General features: G+C 39.2%; 1 protein-coding gene across 5 annotated transcripts in view; it reads right to left on the reverse strand.

Moving 5' to 3' along the window:
• The window catches only part of BRINP3 (BMP/retinoic acid inducible neural specific 3), a 285,973-nt gene that overhangs the window by 59,093 nt on the left and 201,574 nt on the right, over positions 1–25,306 (reverse strand). For all 5 annotated transcript variants that reach the window (XM_074961151.1, XM_074961154.1, XM_074961155.1 and 2 more), the window contains exons 5-6: positions 24,158–24,263; positions 20,375–20,611 (exon numbers count right to left, since the gene is read on the reverse strand). In XM_074961151.1, the coding sequence (XP_074817252.1) occupies positions 20,375–20,611; positions 24,158–24,263 (343 nt within the window). The remainder of the gene's footprint in view (positions 1–20,374; positions 20,612–24,157; positions 24,264–25,306) is intronic.

The following is a 25,306-nucleotide window of genomic DNA, read 5'->3' on the forward strand; positions in this document are numbered from 1 at the left end:
GATTCAAAGAATCTGTGATTCCACATTCTGCCCCAGATTGCTGTGGCTTCTAGAGCCTCATATTTATCCAGGGTGACTCAATTCTCTATCCTGCTGTCTGTCAAACTGAGAATCTACCCTGGAATGATCACTCATGACCAGGCTTCCCTGCTCCATCTTAAACTGAGTGTTGTCTCCCCTCATGGAATGGTTCCTCACGTGATCTAGTTCCAGAGATATAGCTTTGAATACATATCCCAAGATTCCTGGCTTTCAATAGCTAAGGGTCTTGCAATTTTATATGAAAATAAAAGTTTTCATTGTGATACATTCAATTCCCCATGGACCCTCTGGAATGCCCTATCTGTCAGCTTGTTTAGTCTTCATTTATCTAGGTCTGATTTTAATGTGAATCCCATTTAAGTTTAGTTGAGAGAGACAATTCCTTAAAATAAGTTTAAAATAATTAATAGGATCACAGTGTGCAAATGAGCAGGAGTCAAGTCCAAAAGGGGAAGGTGTTTAAAGCTACTGATGTGATTTCAGGGATTCTCTCCTCTCTAGAGGGATGAAATCCAGAATTGTCTAGGAATGAACTTGCTCCAGCTTATATTCTTGAAATCTTTAGACCACAGTATTTTGGTTGCTGTGAATGTAGGCCTTATTAATTAGGCAAACACCTCTGGGAACTGCAGTCCTTTATTCACAGTAGAGGTAGTGGATGTGGCCAGCAGCAAAGCAGATCACCCAACCCTGCACTGCCAATATGCCTCAACCCTAACCCAATAGGAATATTCCTCCTCCATGGCCATTTCAGTCCTAAACCTTTTATGTCTGTGCTGTCAACAAGAGTATTGTTGACTACCAATACTGTTTATTTTGTGATTACAAACTAAGAACTGAAATTGATACCACCCTATCTCTTCACCCAAGCTAAATAAAGCTATTTAAAGTTGCACATTTGAGAACACGGAGGATTTTGAGCACGGAAAGTTGAGGTTAAAGCACGGAACTGAGCTTCAAGAAATCTGGCTCTACCTCAGGCACCTGTGGCCTCAGCAAAGTCCATGATCAAGAGCCGTGGTAGAGAATTTCAAAATCCCCAGCAGTGCGGCCTGTTCTTCAAATAACAGCACTGCATGTTAAAACTCTCTTCTGACAAGAAGACCATGGCAATTGAACTCCTTTCCCCATCATAATGCTTTTAATTATAATCAGGGCAATAAATGTTGTAGTTGGTCAAACACCAATGGAAGCATCAAATTGAAATTCTGAACCACAAATGTAACAAAATTTTGTGTAAGGGACTGATGTGCAATAGAACTGATATTTCAAATGGCCAAATACTGTAAATATCCAATAAAATGCTGCTCCAGTATTGTCCAGACTCTAGAGATTTAAATAAATAATAATGACCCACTCTGTTCTAACGGCCCAGGAAAAACAAAGCAGTAAATATATATATATTTGTTTTTATGTTCCAATTAATTTTAGTTGTTTGATATACATTAATTCATCTAAAGAAGTAGCAGCAGTGTTACCAGAAATATATATTGTAAAAAAGAAAATATCATACAAACATATAACCATACGACCTTGGATTGAAATGACTTTGTTTTTTTTCCACAGAAAAGGTAGCAGAGGTGAACTTTAAATGGGATTGTGTAAATCATTCAGCCCGCTGTGTAATGAAATAATTCGCTCTTCTTACTCTCTTAAGGCCTAAGTACAGGAACCAAACATGTGTACTGTGAAAGGGATGGACCAGACATGAAGCTGGGATTTAGAATAAGTGTTAAAAATCATAGGAACAAACTATCTGGTATGATCTGGTCACTTTGTGCTGCTCAGGGGGCGCAAAGTAGCTGGATTCTTGCCAGAAATGGCAAGTGGGGAACTCTCTCCACTAGCATAAGCCTGTTGGGGCAACTGCTGTGCTGGGAGTTCCTCCCGCAACCCTAGTGGAGGAAGAATGTCAGGGGACGTGCATATCAGAGTGTCAGTTGGAGGGAAGTGTAGGGTGGGGTACAGTGCACCGGTCCTCCACAAGTATAGGATCTCTTTTGGACCGTATGGAGGTGGTGTAAATTACAGTAGCCCCCATGATGATTTAACTGTCAAATTGATGCAGAATCAGGGAGCTGTAACTGGCTCTCTTAGATCTTCACCCTCCCTTGCATTGACTGGAGCTCAGATGCAGGGGAAGATGTTAGAGAATTCAGCACTTCTATTAAGGGTAGAGTCTCTTCACCCAATTAGGGACTAATCCTGAGGTATACATGGCACTACCTGTAACATGAGTGCTCTCATTGAAATAGGAGACAGACTTGTTGAAAGTATCTGGGTAAGGATAAAAGGGGTAAAAAACAAGGGTGATGTCATGGTAGAGGTCTACTACAGACCACCTAACCAGGAAGAAGAGGTGGATGAAGCTTTTATTTTTTAAACAGCTAACAAAATCATCCAGAGCACAGGACTTGGTGGCTATGGGGGACTTCAACTACCCAGACATCTGTTGGGAAAATAACACAGCAGGGCACAGATTATCCAACAAGTTCTTGGAATGTATTGGAGACTTTTTGTTTAATTTCAGAAGGTGGAGACAACTACCAGGGGGAGAGGCTGTTCTATATTTGATTTTGACAAATAGAGAGGAACTGGTTGAGAATTTGAAAGTGGAAGGCAGCTGGGGTGAAAGTGATCATGAAATGATAGAGTTCATGATTCTAAGGAATGGTAGGAGGGAGAACAGCAAAATAAAGACAGTGGATTTCAAGAAGGCAGACTTTAGCAAACTCAGGGAGCTGATAGGTAAGATCCCATGGGAAGCAAATCTAAGGGGAAAAACAATTGAAGCCAGTTTTCAGTTTTTCAAAGAGACATTATTAAGGACACAAGAGGAAACTATCCCAACGTGTAGGAGAGATAGAAAGAGACCACCCTAGCTTAACCAGGAGATTTTCAATGATCTAAAAATCAAAAAAGAGTTCTACAAAAAGTGGAAACGAGGTTACATTACAAAGGATGAAAATAAACAAACAACACAAGCATGTAGGGACAAAATTAGAAAGGCCAAGGCACAAAACGAGATCAAACTAGCTAGAGACATAAAGGGTAACAAGAAAACATTCTACAAATACATTAGAAACAAGAGGAAGACCAAGGACGGGGTAGGCCCATTATTCAATGAGGGGAAAAATAATAAAGAAAATGTGGAAATGGGCAGAGATGCTTAATGACTTCTTTGTTTGGTTTTCACTGAGAAGGTTGTTGGTGATTGGAAGTCTAACATAGTGAATGACAGTGAAAATGAGGTAGGATCAGAAGATGCTAAAGTAGGGAAAGAACAAGTTAAACATTAAATGGACAAATTAGATGTCTTCAGGTCACCAGGGCCTGATGAAATGCATCCTAGAATACTCAAGGAGCTGACAGAGGAGATATCTGAGCCATTAGCAATTTATCATAGAAGATGGGAGAGAGGTCATAGAAGATGGGAGAGATTCCACAAGACTGGAAAAGGACAAATATAGTGCCTATCTATAAAAAGGGAAATAAGGACAACCCAGGGAATTAGAGACCAGTCAGCTTAACTTCTGTACCCGGAAAGATAATGGAGCAAATAATTAAGCCATCAATTTGCAAACATTTAGAACATAATAAGGTAATAATTAGCAATCTGCATGGATTTGTCAAAAACAAATCTTGGCACACCAACCTGATAGCTTTCTTTAACAGGGTAACAAGCATTCTGGATAGCAGGGGAAGAGGTAGATGTAGTATATCTTGACTTCAGTAAAGCTTTTGATACTGTCTCGCATGACCGTCTCATAAATAAACAAGGGAAATGCAACCTAGATGGAGCTACTATAAGGTTGGTGCATAACTGATTGGAAAACCATTCCCAGAGAGTAATTATCAGTGGATCACAGTCATGCTGGAAGGGCATAATGAGTGGGGTCCCACAGGCATCAGTTCTGGTCCAGTTCTGTTCAATATCTTCATCAATGATTTAGACAGTGGCATACACAGAACACTTATAAAGTTGGTGGACGATACCAAGCTGGGAGGGGTTGCAAATGCTTTGGAGGATAGGATTAAAATTCAAAATGATCTGGACAAACTGGAGAAATAGTCTGAAGTAAATAGAATGAATTCAGTAAGGACAAATGCAAAGTACTCCATTTAGGAAGGAACAATCAGTTGCACACATACAAAATGGGAAATGACAGCCTAGGAAGGAGTATTGTGGAAAGAGATATGGGCATCATAGTGGATCACAAGCTAAATATGAATCAACAGTGTGACACTGTCGCAAAAAAAGTGAACATCATTCTGGGATGTATTAGCAGGAGTGTTGTAAGCAAGACACAAGAAGTAATTCTTCTGCATTACTGTGCTCTGATTAGGCCTCAACTGGAGTATTGTGTCCAGTTCTGGGTGTCACATTTCAGGAAGTATGTGGACAAATTGGAGAGAGTCCAGAGAAGAGCAACAAAGATTAAAGGTCTAGAAAATGATTAAAGGTCTAGAAAACATGACCTATGAGGGAAGATTGAAGAAAAATGGTTTTGTTTAGTCTGGAAAAGAGAAGACAGACGGGACATGATAACAGTTTTCAAGTATGTAAAAGGTTGTTACAAGGAGGAGGAAGAAAAAATGTTTTTCTTAATCTCTGAGGATAGGACAAGAAGCAATGGGCTTAAATTGCAACAAAGGAGGTTTAGGTTGGACATTAGGAAAAACTTCCTAACTGTCAGGGTGGTTAAGCACTGGAATAAATTGCCTAAGGAGGTTGTGGAATCTCCATCACTGGAGATGTTTAAGAGCAGGTTAGAACCGTCAAACTGTCAGGAATGGTCTAGATAATTAGTCCTGCCAAGAGTGCAGGGGACTGGACTAGATGACCTCTCAAGGTCCCTTCCAGTTCTATGATTCCTCTCCCACAGAGTTCATTGACGGTTTAAGGGTTCCACCTTAGAATGAAGCATTCAGCACCGTGGCCCTCTGTAAACAAAATCCTTCCAACTTTCTTTAGACTGTTTTTATAATTAAAATAGACTACGATACCATAGCAAAGGAGCTTACTGGTTATGTCACATGCAAACACGAAAAGGTCTGACTCAGAAATTATCTTCAATATTTGGATGCTCATCAAAGGTTAGGAACACTCTCACGTCTTTCTCCTATCTCTCATCTTTCACACAAACCACTGGTCAGATCCTTTTCACTTCTCTCTACCACCATCTTATATTTCTCTGCCCTGCTGCTCTTCTGCAACCTCCAAATCTCACTGTAATCCCAAAGATATCCCCCCACTGCCCCTCCTTAACTCTGTAAGGAAGGTGGCTGAATACCAAACTGTGCTAGGCCAAAGATTCCTTTGTTCTGTGTTTGTTGGACACTAGATAAAGGACTTTGTTGCACTGGAAGGGACTGAGCTCTTTCTAACATCTTGCCCTATGGCCAAGTCATATCTATAATGGGAGTAGGCTGAAGAGTGTGGTGAAGAAGTTGAGGCAGAGCTGCTGTAATCCTACACTATGGCATGAGTGGGTGCTCCTACTCTCGCTGTTGCAGATTTTTTGGCTGGCTGCTTTTTTTAAAAAGTGTGCATGTCCTTAATCACTGTCTAGACTTTTCCATGATGAACTGCAATTCTTCTGATCCAATGGAATGACCCAGCACTCTTTGAAAATGACCAACCCATCAGAAGTTTGTGGACCAGCTACCTGGAAAAACAGATTATAGGCAAGATAGAGGGAGTGTTTATCCAAATTATTTGAACCTTTTAAAATACAGATTTTGAAGTTTTGGTGTTGCTTGAGCCAAATTTCAATTCTCCAGCCCATTTCATGTGTCACATTATGGCTGTTTTAGGGTATCTGGAAGTTTTCTGCTGAAACAATTTTTTTCTTGGAAAAATGCAATTTCTATATAATAGTTTCTGTGGACAACTTCAATTTGATCTCTTCTTTTATTCATTTTTCTATTATGAAAAACAAAACATTTTTGTTTCAGTTTGGTTCAACCTGAATCATATATTTTAGTCTGAGCTGAATTGAGACATTTCATTTCAAGTTAGTTTGACATTAAACTGCCTCTGTCTAAACTGTGCAGTTTTTCAGAGGAGTTATAGTTCCAGTTCCATATGCCCCACCCATTCTTCCCTATAAACTGGGCATCTTGGCCAGACTACATCTCTCATAATGCATTGCAGTTTCCTTCTGACTGGCAGTGTGGTGTACCATGGGAGTCACATGGTTGCAGCTGCATCATGGGATATGTAATTTATACAGGGAGCCTGAGCCATAGGAGAGAATGTGGAGGGAGAGGTAGCATGGACAACAAGAACTGAAACTCCCAGGAGACACTGTAAATCTTAGTCAGATGCTATTTAAAGTAGCACTCACTCAGCACAGTATGTTTGGACTCAGTTCAATAACCCACAATTAAATGTTTTGTTTGGGAATGTGTGTTTAATTTTGATGGGCAATATCAAAAATGATCCAATTAGATTTTTAAAAGAACTCTTCATTCTATGACAAATCGGTCTTGACTTTTTTGTCCTAATTTGGAATGAAAACAAATGTGAAAATATCAGAATTTACCATGGGATGGAAATTCTGTTTTTGTGGGGGGGGTTTGTTTGTTTGTTTTAGAGGGGGGTGTTGCCCAGCTATCATCATAAATATAATTTTCATAAAATTGCAGACTAACATAGTGCTTAAAAACCAGAAACTTAAGCACAACCACTGCCGCCTCCAAAAAATTAAAATCTAAGGCCCTGATCCTACAGGGAGCACCATGTGGGCTGACTCCTGCAGTCTTTGTTTTGGGATTTGGCCCTAAATTAGACAAGACAAAAAAAAAAAAGAAAGACTTGTCCCAGAACTATAGTTCTAGAAAAGGAAGGGGAGATTACTGGGGGGAGGGGAGGAGGGAATGTAGAAGTATTGTATATACATTACAAAAGATTAAGAAATGACAAATCACAAGAGACAATCTCCATAAAGAGGAAAGAGAAGACAAGAATGACATCTCTTGTAATATTGAGTTCAGGGCTGCCAGAATGGATTAGAATCGTCCCAAGAGTGAGATTTGTTACCAGCTTTCAAAGAAACTACCTATGTCCACCATGTACAGGACTAATGTAGAGTCATACTAGATGAAACCTTCTCCTTCTCCTTCATTACAATGCCATCGTACTTTAAGCATTATCTGAGCAAACAACATCTTCCATAACTTTAAGTAGATTTGCCAAGTGCTAAACTAGCAGGAAGCACATAATGCTTTTAGGGTTGAAAATGAGGCAATTATGTTGTCAGAGTCTGATTGGCTGTCCTTTCACTTTTGGAATATGAGATGAACAATTTAGAAATTGGTTCTGAAGAAATTCTGTACGTTGCACCTGTTCACTTTATTAAAACACTGACACCTCCGCAGGGGTGAGGAGAGAATATTGGTCACAGAAGCAATGACATCTGGGTATATCTGTTCTTACTATTGATTAAATTGCCTGACAACCACATGGGGAAGCTAATTACTGGGAGGCAAATTAACACCCTTGCAAGATAATAGAGTAAACAATAATTATATTAAGAACACAGGAGGCTTGAAGCTTTTTTTTCCCCTTGAGCCTGAAGCTCTAAGCCCCATCTTAAAAGAACCATTGCTATACAGCTCTGGGGCAAATGGATTGAACCATATTGACTAATGGCTTTATTCACAATGTTTAAAAAGGAACTTCTACTGCCACTGATTCAGTTCAGACTGTTCACAATGAGTCTTTCAATTAAGATTTAGAATGAGACTCACTTGGCATAGCAATTGGCTTCCAATTCTGATTTAGCAATTGGTCTGTTTTGGTCAGAGGAGAGGCAGTGGGCGCTGAGTGAATGATGCAAGTAATCACACCTCCTAAATACTGTGAGATTGCATGGATCTTTCACAGACACATTCTTTCTCCCTTTTGAATCAATTATAACATAACCTATCATGGCACAAGGTTAAATCTGTCTTCTTTATAGATTAAAGGAGTCCTTTACCCTCCAGTTTTAATTTTAAGTTTGATTTATTAAGTTTATGCAGCATGTTATCTCCCAGTTAAAATGGAGTACTTGAAAAGCCAGTAGTGGATCATCAAGCTACTGTACAAAAACACTTCTGTTGAGAAAAGTGTTTCTTTGCAAAGAGTATTGTGGGATTCCAAATGCATTGTCTTACTATTTCCAGATCAAATTTGCTCAGTGTACAAGGAGATATATTTAGTTCTAGCTATTAGCCCTGCAAATTCAGCCTGTGATCTGAAAGCTAAGCTGGGCGCTCTCCTTCCTTTGCATCAGCACAATAGACTATACATAAAAATGTACCCATAGTGACATCTGTGCAACCCCACTGTCTCTAAATTATGCCTTCAGTAATGCTTCTACAATCCCATTACTTCTTAATAGATAGGACAAGTGCAAATGAGGACACACTGTACAACGGCACATCTTAAACTTGTCAGTTACCTTCAGACATCTTCCTAAATAATCTTTCCCACTACTAAGGGAAGCACATGAAATACTGAAAATATCAAGATAATTTTAAACTAGTTGTTAGCTAAAGGTAATCTGGAAATATGTTAAGCATGACTACTACAAATTAAAGAGAATGAAGCTGCATGTGAGCTACTGAGGGCATAATTTGGAATTTAGGGTCTCTTATTACCAGTGATGATATAGGAGAAAGAACAAACCCAAGCTGGAGTCCACATCACAGGCAGACTCTGAAGGGTTCGCAGCTGGGGGGGGAAAACCAAATCTAAACTGAGCTAATTTGATTTGGAGCCATTGAATCCCATGGTGCCCATTTTTACAGAGATAATTTTCAGAGTAAACTACACCCAAGGAAACAGCAAATATCAACAGTTTATTGTGGGTGAGGGTAGTCTTTAAGTAAAAGAAAAACAAAATTGTACTGGATTTTTCTACTAAACTGAAGAATGGTAAAAGCTAAACATTATGGGCCAAATTTAGCCTTGCTGACCCTTCACGAGAGTCATCTATCAACAAACATCCGACACACAGTAATCACACGTAAAAGTGCTTCCTTAATGGAGAGGATGGGAGAACAACAGGTGATGTTAGTCACACTGCGTAATGCACTACTAGAAGAAGCTGAGATTCTACAGAGATGAGGGTGGGATAAGAACCTCTATAGAAACAGCAGGGATTTGCCTATTGAAAGTGAGCCTTAGCGCAAATCTTACTCCACTAAACATAAGCTTCCTCCATGCTGTTGTTTTACCATTTTCCCCAGAACCTCCTTTGTTGTGATAAGAGTCAACAACAAAACACCTTTCTCTCAAATTGAGAGAGTGAGTCACCTGCTTACCTGGTGGTCACCAACAAGGCTGATCCTATATTTGCTTTTTACAAATTAAAGCACTCATTTATTATTACTCTGACTTTAGCAACTACTTTATCATTATAACTGGCTTAATGACAAATCACTACAAGACTGTAGAAATATGTGTTTTAAAATATTAGAGCATGATTTTGTGAACCATGCTGTTTGGAAGTATACATTATGGTTCATTTTCAGGCTTCTGTAATTGACAAGAGAATTTAAGGAGCAGATTTTCAAAGGCACAAATGGCAATTAGGTATCTAAACTTCATTGACTTTCAGTGAGTGCTCAGCACCTATCATTAGAGCTTTTGAGAATCAACCCCTGAAAGCTTTTATGTTGGTCTTAGGTGAAACAGCATATCCAAGATGGTGTCTGAAAATAGTGTGGAATTTTGTTATTACCAAAATACAGTAGACAAGTTCACCACACTAATAATAGATAATTCCCTAAATCGTCCTGTGAAAAATAGGACCAGACACATCAGAGCCATTCTCTTCTGTTGATTTATGTGGATTGTTCATGAAATGAGATTGTTCGAGATGCAAACACTGTCCACAAAAGTGAAAGATACATGAACTTTAACTTTACTGACATTTAATTCAATAATAAGTAGGATTGGCCCTTCTACTAGAGTCTCCTAATGAATTTCCTTTTCCCTTTAAATCCCATTCTTTTAGACAAGATGCTTTCAGGAAGAGGGTGTTAATAATTCAAAGATTTGAAAATATATATATGTAATTTCAGGGTAGATCGTTGGCTGGTGTAAATCAGAATAGCTTTATTGACTTCAGGGGAGTTATGCTGATTTACATCAACCGAGGATCTAGCCCTCCATTTCAGATAAATCTTTCAGTGTTTTCATTTCTTCTGATGATTATGTATCACTATTTACAAAACACATCACTGTTCAGCAACAGGAAATCCAGCAGTTATTAAGGAATTATGCACTGTTTCAGATATTCTTTATGCAGCCTAAATCCATTGACTCAAGGGACTTAAAGAAACAACATAAAAAGCAACGCAGCTGTAATAATACATTTCAATCACAGCTAAGATGGGGGCTGGGCTCATAATGAACATTTTCAGCAAAGATTTATTCAAATTTTAAAAGCAGTTGATTTTAGCAATGTTCATGCCCCTTTTGTTTTGCTTTCTGCAGACACTGAGTTTTTCCTTCACAAACATCTGTGCCAAGCACATTTTCAAGTGTCATGTAGGAGTTTTTGCAGAGAGCAAAACTTTAAATTTGTGTGTTTGCTCCTGAAGTGTTTGCACACTCTTTCAGGGAAATTCTTGTCCACAGAATTGTCTTTAGTTTCATTCCCAGTTTTGTTCACGCCAATAAAAGTTTTCAAAGGTTCACCTTTCAAGTTATAAAGGGCCAAATTTACAAAAAGGCCACACTCTGGCCTCTAAATTTGTGCATAACCACACATTTGTGAGGGAAAACAATACATGTTTTAATGGGCACTCACCTGCAAGATACTGTGGCCCTGATCCATTTAAGCAAATGTTTAACATGTAGCACACATATCATCTCAATTAATTCAGTAGGACTACTCACCACATGCTCATTTAAGCAAGTTTCAGGGCTGGCTTTGCCTGATCGCCTGAGCTCAAGCAGAGTGGTAAACTATCTATCCACTGTGTATGCACATGTGCTACTTCTGTATCTTGACAGTTATAGCATGTTTGCATGGGAAATGTTTTGCAGTGGCCTTTTTCAAAGTGGCTTTGAAAATATGACTTCTGATATCTTTTATAAACAGTAAAATTAACTTTTCTATATTCTTAATGAATGCATAGAAACTGAAAAGGATATAATTCAAAAATGTTTACTTATTTGATCACTGAGCTAAGTCTCTATAATTCTTTGTAGACTTCTTCCCCTTTCTTTTCCCCCCACATCCTTTTCAAAACAAACACACAAAATGACATTTGTTTCTAAAGGGGGAATTTCAACACCAACAGCCTCACTTACAAGGAAAGAAAAAATAAAGAGAAAGTAAGCATTCTGTGCATGTGCACAGAAAATAAAATATCAGGATGGAAAAAGATTTTACTTTCAGGTTTTCAGAAGTTATAAATAACTTAAAACATGATTATGAAACTGGTATATATCTGATGATATGTCACAATTTTCATAGTCTTAATAATCCTGCTATCCACATCTTCATATTTTGTTTTTTTGAACAGTCTTCCTTTTTATTATTATTTTAAAACATGCAGTGCAGTGTCAACAATTAATTTACGATAGTCAATGTAATTTTCTTTTACGAAGCTAGGACTGGAAGGGAGCTCACAGGTCATTGCGTCTAATCCCTTGCTATCAGGGCAACACACTTAAATGCCACGGAGCAGCCCACATGCATCAGCATTCATGTTGCACTCCCTGTCAGTACCAGTCCCAGACCAGGGAAGATGATGATCCAGTCAGCAGACCAGATTCAGTGATGAATCCTGGTCACGTGCCACCTGAGGCACGTTGCGCATACACTAAGAAGTATCAGTACATTTCTTTTATTTCAGTGAATTTTGTGGAAAATTGTCACTATCTTTTGGTAACACTTTTTAAATATAAGTGCTCAGTGGTTTGAAGCAATTTATATGGGATGTTGCTAGGTACTGTACAGTTCTGTGTTACTATAGAAAATTTTCTGCTTGGGGCACCACTCAAATCTATCTTAAGTTATTGTTATAAATTAAAATACATCTTGATAAGGATCTTTCTTCCACTAAGTACTGTACAAATATAGGTAGATAGCTCCTGCCCCAGTGATCATGGGTTTAGCTTTTCAAAGGGCTCAGCATCTAATATTGGGGCTAAATGTTCAAAAAAAGCTCTGCTCCAATTCAGGCAGCTCAGTGAAGTGGCCGGCTTTTCAAAGACACTCAGCCCACACCTAGGGCAGGATTAAAGCACAGGCAGTACAGGATCCTGCCCTTCTCTCCCCTGCTCAGGTCTTTTTTTCCCTCTCCCCACCTCTCCAGACAACGTGGAGGTAGGTGTCAACTTACTGGTACTTACCTGCTATGAATAAAATAATCCATTATGGTCTGAGGTGGGGAGGAAATCCAATAGGTACAAGTACCAGCCAAAACCGGGCAATGAACATGAAAGGAAAGAGTGGAGAATCCTAAAGAAACATCATCACTCCTTCCCTCTAAGATGGCAAAGATCATCCATGTAATCAAATGACTACTGGGATTCTGCAGGTGTTTGTTTGCGGGGGATGGTGGTGCACTATGCAATCTGACCTCGTGATGAAACCCCACATTTGTCAGAAATTCGGGCAAAAGCTAATTATGCTAATTGTCACATTAACTCTTACTCTGTGATGTCTGCCCATCGAATGGAGTGATGTGGAAGAGGGTGCAGCAATGAGCAGATTGCTCAGTAAACCTTGCTGCCAGCAGGGAACGTGGGCCAAGGAGTAATGCAGAGGGTATGGCCATTTACAAAAATTCCCTGGAGCCTCCATGGATTTTAAGGCATTCAGTGGGTCGTGACCTGACCCTTGTATGCCCTCACAAAGACTCCCTCTGGAAAGGGTGACTTCTCATTTATTCAACAGATCTAGTAGCTGATATAGCAGAATACTTACAATCCTTCTTTACATGGGATATTTTTTATTCTTGCTTGAGAGAGTCCAAAAAGCCTTTTAAAATAGTAATTCACTGTTAACAATGTCGTCTTCACAAATAGTATTTGTCATGTTGGTATGACAGTCACACAGTAAAGCGAGTTTGCTTATTATAATCCCAGTCCATCAGAGCTCTGGGGACTGACTCAGCACCACTTAGTGTCTTTTCATGGATATCAGTGGATACTGGATGGAGTCCTTGAGCACATGGGTGTCAATGGGATAGGTTCTGTGCTGAAAATTAGGTGTGTGCTTAAGTGCTTTCCTGAATGTTATAATAAGTACAGGTGACACTGGAAAAGTTACACAATTTTTAAAACCATTTGTAGCTGGCATAACTTCAGAATAGCTACAAGTTATTGTACATAAAAATGGGATATATGAAACATGGCTTTGTTTTGACCAAAAGCACTCTTTATGCCACTGTTAAAATACAGCTTCTTAGAATATTCTTCTCATAGAGGATCCTGCTTAAACATGAATTCAGCCAAGGTCCTTGAGACACTAACGAAATGTACTAAGAATTTAGGATGAACAGTTTCAGCATGAATTTTTGATAAGAAAACAGCTGCTCATCTTGGAAGGGTGGTAGCTAAGTCTGAAGGCCAGAAGATATGGCTGTGTGTATAAGACATGATAAGGAATAAGCAGATGGCTTAGAGTAAACAATTCAAAATAGTTGCCAATTCTTTGGGTGAAAACACAGTATGTTTTCCGATATTAAGTGGCTACATGAAACTCAAAGACCTAACTGTGTTTTGAGTTTCTGGAGGAAAACTACAATGATAAAGCCAGCGAAGGACACTGTGAGAAAAGTAATATGCTACTGGAAATGTTCATTGCCCAAAATGGGATTTGAGTTCTTGTAAGATGCCAGAAAAGAGTGTGTTAAATTAAATCTACACATAACAATGACTGGGACATTTCATATTTGAATTTTGTTAGCCTACCAAATCTTTATTAATCGTCATTCTCCTAGGGACAAATTGCTGCTAGCTATGAATTGTTCATGGAAAAATCATCCACAGCTCAGGGGTGCCTATCTGGTATAAGACACCTGATTTTTTCCAATAATGTGTACACTAATTGCTCACCTAATTTGGTGTGCATTTAACATGATTGTATGCACCAATCTGTTATCTGTGTCTGCAAGAGGTTTGTTAGATATACACAGTAACTGGCTATATGCATGTGCAACTGCAGTATGGATCTACAAATTTGACTTTCAACTGTACTTAAATTCTGGCATATACATTTTGGTAAATTGGGCCTTAAAATTCTATCTAGGAGAAAACTTGATAAGCACTCTACTTTCCTTAGGGGGCAGTGTAGCTAAGAGAAGCATTTTGAGGGTTTTTTTGTTTTGTTTTTTTAATTCATTAGTACTAGAGATCCAGATGGAGATTTTCAAAGGCACAAATGGCATTGAACTGGTATTTTATGGCTTTGAAAATCTCCAAATCTACCCCTTAGTTGTTTTATGTGAAACAGACAAAAGGAGAGAGAACATTGACAGCAGACAGGTAGTCTTAAAGAGACTGTTTGCAGTCTTATTCTTTAGGACAAATTCCGGCCATGGATACATGTGTGCGACCCCTGTTGAACTCAACAGCAATTACAGATCTGTTTATGAGGCAGAGTTTCTCTGTTTGAAGACACATTTGTTATATATTTAAACTAAAGAGGAGTGGAAATCAGGGGAGTTAGAAAACTCGTAAACTCACATACTCATGTTTACCTGGATTTGAGTTACATAAATAACACTGGATAAAATCCGTTTTGTGTACAGAAAACCCGCACAGGGGAAGCACATTGGGCTGTGACTGAAAGGAGCCTAGGTTCTAATATTTAATTCAATAATGATATGCTGTATGACCTTGGACAAGTCATTTTCACTCCCATCATCACTGTCTTGTCTATTTAGAGTCTAGGCTCATTAGGACAAGAAAATAAAAGGCCTCTCCACCCGCTTGTGCCCTCAAATCCATTAAAATGGGATGTTGGCCTGAGGAAGGACTACAGGAATTTCCCTTATTTGCTGCAGGGAAATTAAATGTGAACTGTTTAAAATGGCCTCTTCATTTATGACAGTTTTTCCTGAAATATGCTATTAACATGTATTAAATAATATCTCCCATGTTTCAGAATATCCAAAGCATTCATAATGTCTCATAATAACCAGTTTCAATAGAAAGTTGAGACACTAAGTGAAATTTCTGTTGGACGGGCTTTTCAAAAAGTAATATGATTTATGCAGACTTTGTCATTCCCCATAGAAACTCCACCATCTTCTGTCAAACACTGTCACCTTTTTTTTTCCCCCGATTCAGAACAGTACCAAATGCAGGACAACATTTTTCACCTAATTTGTCCTTGCTTTCAGTATATATCTTTATACAAAATATTCTAAAAATGTAAGGCAGAGATTTTCAAAGCTTCCTAAGGGATTTAGACGCTCAGATCTCACTATATTGTCTACATTTATTGAAATAAATTCAAGAAGGGTGTGTGAGGGGTCGAGGGAAATAGTTTAATGGAAATCCTATTAATAATGTATTTACTTTCATATTGTTTAAGGAATAAGCCTAGTAATAATTACCAACATGCTGTGTTAATGTTAAACTGACATGCAGATCAATATAATTTTAAATATAGTTGAATTGCCAATTTTTTATAAATGTAGTGCTCCACTATTAGCGATTTTTCCCTTGACATTATGATCGCTGCACCCTGAGAGCACACCGTGAGTGGGTTTTACTTCTTTCTTGTCCTATTGATATGTTTAGTAACCTCTTTCTGAGATACTGAAAACTATAAGGCTAGACTTCACAAATTTGTGGCTAAGTCTGAATTTGATGGGGATGGAGTAGCCTGCTTTCCAGATGTTCATTAAAAAGGGATATATTTGCAGTCATAGCTTTGACTATACGTAAGTGGTGAAAAGTCCAGCTGAATACTAAAGCTGTAGACTGTTTTAATAATCTCTGGCCAGATTCCCTCAATGATGGGTGATGATATAAGGGTTATAAAGGTGTTGCATTGTTCAAAATGGCATCCCTCTCCCCTCACTCAATAGTTCCTGGATGTAGCTTCAGTGAGTTGCTCTTCATCTACTTTCAGACTTCAGCCAAGCTCTCCCTTAGCTGAGAGATGGCACTGATTGCATCTGATGGGCTGGGAAGGTACTATTGAGCTCTGGGTATTTTTCAATTGTGCATTGCTCAGTCCATAGAAAAACAGGTTTTATACTCAGCTTATCACAGCTCAAATGGGGCACAAAGATCTTCTCAAGCATCCATGTTGTTTAGGGAAATGATCTTCTCCTTCATGGTGGACTGCCCAAGGTCGTTACTGCTGCAGTGAAACTTAACTGTGTGTGACTCAGGGATCTCATTTAAAGCAGCTGTCTTCTTCTCTCTAGTAACACCAATAAACTCCATGGAGTAGAGTTGAAGCTAAGTTTTAGCTGTCTTTCTATCCAATATTCCTCTTGGCCTGGTATAAGGGGCTGCCCTCCCCTAGAATACCACATGTAGTTTTAGATGGATACTGCCCATTAATGTTCAGTAATTCTCATTGGCATTATTTATTAAAATAGACACCTGATAAATAACTAACCAAAACATTCCTGTTGGTTAACATCCAGGGGAAAGTATCTATTCATAACCACATTGATGAATCTCCGCCTTATTAAATGAAGTCACTCTATTGTTCTCAACAAAGGGAGAAGAGGTGTTTAGATAGTAAGCTATTTTGGGGGCAAGAACAGTCTTTGTACAGAAGCTAGCACAATGGAGTCCCAGTCCATGAGTTTGGCTTCTAGGTGCTACTGCAGTATAAATAATACTGCTTGGGTAAGATGCAGCAACAGAAAAAAATTGTAATACCATAGAGGCCATGGAAAGACAATTACTTTTACTGGGAAACTTGTCATTGACCTAAATATTCAGCAGCAAAATCAACATGGTACCATAAGAGATATGATATGTAGCAGCTTTTAACACATTTACAGTCTGAGACAAACAAAAAGGGATGTTACTTACTTGAAACTGAGGTTCTTTGAGATGGACTCTGCATATTCCCACACTTGGAATATGTACTGAATGGTACAGTCTTCTACTGTTAGAACACTTGTGAGGCCCCCTCTCGCCACTCCCCTTATCACTCCAGCACATTCTCAGGATGGGGCTATAAAAGGGAGCACTGTAGCAGTGGTCATCTCAGTTCTTCCCACCATTAATGCACCTCAGGGCTTTCCACCATTAACAAAACTAATGCTCCTTAAAGGGGAAGGAGGGTTGGAACGGTGGATATGCAGAGTCCATCTCAAAGAACCTGCTTCAAATAAATAACCTTTGTTTCTTCTTCAGGTGTCCTCTGCATATTCCCACACTTGGGAAGTCTTAGCCAATGGTAATCAGAGTAGGATGGGGGGTAAAGAGCCTTAATTTAAATAAGGATTGAAGAACTGATCTGCCAAAATGGGCATCTGGTCCAGTTTAGATATCTATCACATAATGCTAAGTAAAAGCATGCATTGAGCTCTGCACTGATCTTTACCAATTTCAGCTAGTGGGACATGTTTTAAACATCCCAGATCCAACAAGGTGGCAATTGGAGATACCACTGACATGGGGATCTACAAAAGAGGTGATACAGCTCCCCTACAAGAGAAAGTAGGTCTTTGGGGCAGGGTGGAGGGGAAGCATAAGCAACAACCCAGGTGGTGAAGTATCTACTTTTTGTTTCTTGTGAGCAGGGAGAGACACTGCAGGCTTCATTATCCATGCATCTCTTCTCTTGTCTCTGCAAAGATCCAACAAAATCTGAGGAGTTCAGTTTGGAGTAAAATTGTGCAGTTATAACAACAGTCAGTATTGGTGCCGGGGTAGTATTCAGATCCAACAACTGACATAAAAGGATGGTCAGATGACTCCATATCTTTATGACTCCAGTCCCTGGAGTTCTTCAGCTCTGCATGCTCTTGGTCCAGGAGACTGAGTCCCCAGTATGGGGAGTGGCCCCAGGTACTGACAAGTGTTTTGTTTTGGCTTCTTTTTTTTCCCCTTCTTCAGATCTTTGGATCTGGAGTTTCAGTCACAGATTGGTAATTGCCCAGACGTGTTTCCATCATGGGCTTGTACCCTGGTAGGAATCAGATCTGTGGGATTAATCAGGGAGTGCCAGTCTTTTAGAGCTAGATGCTGATAGTTTAGACTAGAAGGCTTCCTGAAAATGTAGGGTACTGGAGCTGATTCAGGCCTCTTATCCATTTTGTCAGGAGCCTCAGAAATCTCTGACCCGGAAGATATAACTGATGAGGCTTCCTGTAGTAGGAGGGACTGAATGCTATTTTGCCTCTTGTCTCTAGCTTGTTCTGTGAAGTTTCTGCAGCTAGAAGGAGAAAGCTCTTCTCCAAAGCACTTCAGACAGAGTGTGAGAGTGTCCAATGCTGGGAAGACAACACGACATGGAGTGCATCTCTTGAACCCATACTTCTTGGGTTTTGGATCTGCTATCAATGGTAACTATAACTGTCTAACTACAAACACTTAATACTAACCTAACATGCTAGAGCTTTGAGGGGAGGAGCAAAATGGGATGCACAAGAACTCTAACAGACACTACTAGTAGAAGGCTCCACCATTCATTGGCACGAGTCAGCACATGTCCCAAGAGTGGACACTCAAAGAAGTGCAGTTATCTTTAGATAAAATGCAGCTCAAAAGAGAATATTCTCAGACAGTGATGCATCAAGGCACTTGCTGTTATGAGATGGCTTCATCTGTCATTCTTGAATTGCTAACCAATATCACCTCCCATTCAAACAGGACACTACATGGATAGGCAAAACTACATCTTGTCAGTACCTACAATGTAATTGTACTGATGTATAATGTTCTAAGTGAAGGTGTGATTTCAGAAATGTACAAATGTGTCAAAATGGAGGAATTTCAAAGAAGGATGCTTTATTAAAAAAAACAACAAATATATGAATATTTTAAATAATGGTTGATTCATGGCATCCTCTCAGAACTCCATGGTCCATATCCTCAGTTCAGGTGCAGGACCAGTGCTAGGGCCTTGAGCTGAGATTTTCAAAGGAGCCTAGGAGAATTAAGCATCCAAATCCTATTGAAAGTCAGTGGGAGTTGGATGATTAACAGCTTTGAATTTCCCGCCCTCAAAAGAGAAATTAGGGTATTTTTCATTACAACAAAACATAGTACTTATAAATTCCCCCGTCCGCCCCCATTTATAAGCAAGCATTTTAGTATTCAGTCTTTTTCTCCCCGTTTCCCGTTCTTGCATTTGCTTTTTTTCCTCTTGGTCCTGTCATCCCCAGACTATATCTTTCCTGTCTGCCATACATTTTATTTCATTCTACAATTTCCACTTTTCTCTACTCCTCCCTTACATACCTTCACTTCTATTTTTCTGCCCGATATTTTTTTCCCCGAGCTCTCCTTTCCTTTTCTGCCAGCTGGCTAGACAGCTGTTCCTGATAATACTGAGTGAATGAGTTGTGAAAACAGTTGTTCAGAAGCCAATTTTACCTGCAGTTTCCATTCTCTATGGGACTGGAAGTCCTGGGGATGAGAAGGAGGGAAATGGCGTGTGAAACAAACCCTGATGTTTTGAAGAAAGCCAGTGTTACACAGAATGTGGTGGGGGAATGAGATGGAACTAGTCCAGTTTAAACAGTCCTCATGGGATTGTAGAGAAGTGTTTGGAGTACCAATTCTTACATGGATGATTCATCAAGTCCATGTTAATTTAGGGGCAAATCCAATCCCCAGTGCTCAACCCAAATATCCCAGCTGGGTACTGTGTATCTCAACAGCAGCGTGGGGGTCGGAAGTGTGGAAGGAATCTTCCACCTAAGGCTGCAGAGCAGAGGTGGGCTCTAGTGGCAGCTGCAGTTCTAGTGTATTTCTGCTGCAGAATGAAAGACTTAGAATCTATGTAACAGTGAATTGGCCAATGCTGACCCTTCTCTCATCTATCTCCTCCCCTTCCCATATATTCATTCACGCTGCCACGGAAAGGGCCCTCACGGAGCTGGGCTTCTTCGCTTACAGGAGATAAGTATTCTCTGAGCAGCCGGCCCAAATCCAAAACCAATTCCACTGCCCTCACCACCTGTTGGAGGTTGGGGTAACATTTGTCCTATAGGGATCAAGGAGTTATAATAAGTAAGGCACAGATCCTTAATAAGTAAAGCACTGAAGCATATGCTTACCTTTAAGTACATACATAGTCCCAGGGGCTTCAAAGGGACTGCTCACCCGTCATTGTTAAGGAAATTCTGTGATATTCAGTAACACAAATACAAATATTTAAAAAGATCACACCTGACTCTTCAAATTCGCTGTTGTAAGCATTCCAGGTTTCACTTATGCGAAGCAGGGTTTCTTCCATGGCTTGAATGTCCATGTACGGACAGTTGCACTCTGGGAATTTGGGGCCACACTGACACCAGCAATCATTATCTCTGCAGATAAACTCCCCCTCTGAATTGCAGGCAATATAACTCAAAGCTGCCTGCACAAAACGCTCCTGCAGATATTCAGGCAGGATGAGCTGAAGACCTTCAGAAAATAAAATAGGAATAATCTCATTGAAATGTGAGATAGGGTTGACCCAAACAGATTCAGAAATCTACATATCATAGTGACAAAGTAACATTTTAGGTACAGAAGGGAACTATGTGGCCTAATTAGGTCAATTTACCCATCTGTCTAGCATTCCCACTATATAGTATTTTTCCTCTCTCAAGGCTTAACCTCAGATGAATTCCTTATTTCCATCTGAGTTCAGAATGTCAATCCTAGTAATCTGTGCTCTCCAGATAGAGGACTTACTGGAGAACTTTCCTTCTGAGGAGACTGTCAGGAAAAAAAAAGGTGGGGGGGATGGATTATATCAACCTCACCTTGTTAAGAATTGATGAATAAATAGCCAGAGTCAGAAGGGCTTTTCTGCAGCAAAAAAATGCTGTGAAATTACAATCTTGATATTAGCAGTTAATGTAAACTTTGGAAAAATGGATGTAGAGAAACCAATTACAAAAGGACAAGGGGGAAAGGGAAACAATCAGGGGAAAAAGTGTGCAGTCACATGCTAGCTTTAGTACATTTTTGTTGTTTCCTTTTCACAACGTAATGTCTAATGTATTCCAATTATCTGTCCGTGAAGCTGTGAAGACAAATGAGGAAGAACAGAAACTATGAGCTAACCCCCTCACACTTTTTAATTCCTATGCATATGCTTCATTCTTTTATCCTTTTAATGTAGGTGTTTAGTGTCTTAATAGTATGCTGCAAAAATATATGTATGATGATTCATTGCCAACTGTATTTCTATGACGGTGCACAAAATAAACTTGAAGATTTGCTATCTGTTTTATTAAGTGCTGAGAACCCAGTTCTCACTGGGAGTGCCTCAAGGGGACACACTCAGCACCTTGCAGGATTGGGCCCATAGGGCCAGATGCATTTTTCCAGGATTCCTGTTGACTTCAAGAGATATTAGACCAGGACCAAAATGATTATCACCAAACTGGCTGGTATGTCTTGGAAGGGATTTTCAAAATGCCTAAGTGAGTTAGGAGCACAAATCCTGCTGAAGGTCAATAAGACTTGTAGGGTAGATTTTCAGAGGCACAAATCGGGGGTAGGCCCCAAACTCTCATTGAAAGTCAGCGGGGGTTGGGGCTAAGTGCCCCTGCCCTTGAAAAAGTCTCCCTGAGCTCCTATTTTGGTGCTTTTGAAAATCCCACCCCTTGTTCTGAAAAAGTGAAAGTGCAATACACACTTTCACAGTTAAATACATCTTCTTTGTTTTTTTAATATATGTAATTATCCAGAATTCTTGCAACCGGAAATTAAGATCTACTTTTATAATAATGGAGTAGCATTTGCATGATGCCAATGAGTAGCATGATTATATGGTAATTACTGAATTCTAATTTAGTTATGGCTGTCAGTCATGCTAGCTACAGTATTAAACAGCAACAATAAAATACAGCCAGCTACCTTATTAATATTAACCTTTTGCCAAAGATTAGGGGCCAGACCGTGATACTTTTACACTGAAAAGTATCTAACTCCATGAGCAGTCTGACTGGAATCAACGGGAATACTTGTGGAGCAAATTGCTTTTCAATGTGAATAGGAGTATCATAATCCATAGATAACAGGTTATTTGTTATATATGCCTCTACTATACAGGAGCTTGTTGAAGTTCACAGGAATATCTTCCTTGTTTTTAATACATTAGTAAATAATAATAATATTGTAAAATTTTGCAAGTAGAAAGCCATACCACAATGGTTTGAGAACACTGATGCCATTGCTAAAACCAGCTGTCTTTTTACTGGTTCTCTACCTCATGTCAAATCATGTAAAACTCAGCTGTTACTTAGGCATGATTGTAAACATATCGACATACTTCTGAAAAGCCTCGAAGTTGCAAAGTGAAAAGAAAATCTCAGTAGGCAGTCCTTTGTTCAACATGATTAAATATAAAATAGTTTAAGCAGCAATAACATTACGATTTTTAATGTAATCCAATGGCATGTATCAAATCTGTCTTTCATTGACATAATAACCACTTTTCTACCTATTTTATTGACAACTGTGAGTGATCAAAGAACATTCCAAATTGGCAAATTATTTCTGCAGACCCAGTGGAAGAGATGAGCCTCCATGTAAATAACATCATCTATCAAACTGTTTTATGCCTTAAAAAAAAATATCACATGATGTTTAACCTATGCTCTCCTTAATGTCCTCATAAACTGCTAGCGAGACAGACGTAGGAGAAAAAAAGAATGTGGACATATTCAACAGGGAGATAAAATAATCCTGATAGTCTATCTTGATAACTGAAAAACACCTTTTATATTATGTTCTGCCAATTTATGGCCTGATACTGCAAACATTTAATACAAGTAGTAATTGAGCATTTCGGTGGAAATTAGGGGTGCTACTTGCATGTGTAGACATTGCATTAGCAGCGTTTGCAGTGCTGGAGCCTTAATTTGCAAAATGAGCCAAATCTTGCTCCCTTTACACACCAAGTAATCCCACTCACGTGATTGGGCCTACTCTAAGTGCCCCTGCCCTTGAAAAAATCTCCCTGAGCTCCTATTTTGGTGCTTTTGAAAATCCCACCCCTTGTTCTGAAAAAGTGAAAGTGCAATACACACTTTCACAGTTAAATACATCTTCTTTGTTTTTTTTAATATATGTAATTATCCAGAATTCTTGCAACCAGAAAGAAACTACAATTGGGTCTGTTAGCTGCAATAATACTGAGCCTCTATACACAGTACCCCTTGTGTAACTGATAAAAGCAATGATTAATGGCTAGATTCTGCCACCTTTGCTGATGTGGGGTTTTAGGTATGAGTAGATTTTTCAAAGCATTTAAGCACCTAAAGATGCACATAAGCACCTAATGGGATTTTCAAAAGTGCTTATGCAGGATAGATGCCTCAGTTTCCTGGATTTTAATGGGAGTTAGGCAGATAACCTGATTGGGTACTTTTGCCATAGACACTACGGCCAAGATTTTTAAAGATATTTAAGCACCTGAAGAAGCAGATCGGTACCTAACTCCCACTGATTTTAATTGCAAGTAAGTGCCTAACAAGCTTATTTTCTTTTTGAAATCTCATTAGGCAACTAAATACTTCTGAAAATCCAGCTCCAGGTGCCCATCTGCATCTTTAGGCACTTACATACCTTTAAAACTCTGGCCTTTACTCTTCAAATAGTCCCATCAATTTCAATTGGGACTACTCAAAATGAGCCAGGATTACTAAGGGGTCTACATTTCATTTCCTGTTCAGTGTACACTTTGGAAGTTCTGGTGGGTAAAGAGTGCATTCATGATTCATTGTTAAATAAGGCTGTAAAATGTTAACAGACTTACATTATTTTCTGATTAGTACCAACATTGTTTCTAGTTCAAACACAACATGAGTTACTGACACTTCCTTCACTTTGTCCAGAATGTGCTTATTGGACAAAAAATTAGGGAAATGACCTTTTACGAAGGCAGCAAAAGTTAAAAGAGAAAATATTTTTTTATGGAACAGGAGGATATTTAACAAAATTGCACCTACGTACCTTGTAACTGAATCTTATTTTCAGGACTCTGAACCAGAACAGAACTGACAGAATCTAGGTTGTCATAGTTACTGCAGCCAAGAGGACCAGTCCGGGTTTCTGTTACCTAATGGTAAGGGAATGGAAAACCATTTGCTACATTATACAAAACAAGCTACGGCATTAAGAGTTTGTTTAATGAAATTCCCATCCAAATCAGCAGGTTGTATATTTTGTATGCTGACAATGCAACATTCTCTCATTTTATCAGCTAAAAGTATTGCTACAAATATTTTACCAGTACAGCAAAAAATTTGGTGTCATTTCCATAGCAAGGGATTCCTTAAAAAAGGAATTATCAGCCCAAGAACTTAAGGCATGTTACATTTCTTCATGGCTGAGTGTTAAAGTGAGTTCACTATAAGTTAGACGATAGCTTGCACCAAATTTAATTCTCACATCAGTGTGCAAAGCTGTAGCAAACTCTGCACTAGAGATGTGGGGCTTGATTCTGATCTCCCACATGCCTGTCTTACATAAGACTAATTCCACTGACTTCAGTGGATAGGCTCCTGATTTATTTCAGTGTAATTTAGGAGAAAATACATTTTTTTGAACTCTAGTGTTACCTTTTGTGAAGTGTTCTTACAAAAGCTCCTGAACTTGCTGGATGTCTTTCAATTAGGAGATGATCTAAAATAAGGCCAGTCTCCTATAGAAATTCAAGCTGTTTGTAATCAGAGGCACCAGGGAAGCCTAACTATGGAGTCAAATCACAGCTGAACTGATCAAAGCAAGATAATTCCAGATGGGGCTGTGTGATGGGGTGTGAGACTGAGGCACTGTAAGGAAAGAGATGGGACTGGGGACATAAGGTTTATTTAATTAATGGATGTGAAAAGAATCTCAGCCAAAGTGAGTAATTCTGCATACTTTATGCAGTAACATGAAGATATTTTCTAAGCTTTGTAAAACTATGTTAAGGGCTAGATCGTGACTTCAGGCGCAGCTCTGAGTAAAGGGTGGTATCTAAATTAGATGCCCAGCAGCAGCCCTTTGAGGCAAGGAGTCACAGTTGCCCCATTTCCTCCTTGCACACAGGAGCTGGTAACTTACCGCTAGTTTTTACCAGCACTGCCTGAGCTTCTCCAGGGGCAGCACAATGACTCC

Source organism: Natator depressus, chromosome 8, assembly GCF_965152275.1.
Source record: "Natator depressus isolate rNatDep1 chromosome 8, rNatDep2.hap1, whole genome shotgun sequence".
NCBI lineage: Eukaryota > Metazoa > Chordata > Testudines > Cheloniidae > Natator > Natator depressus.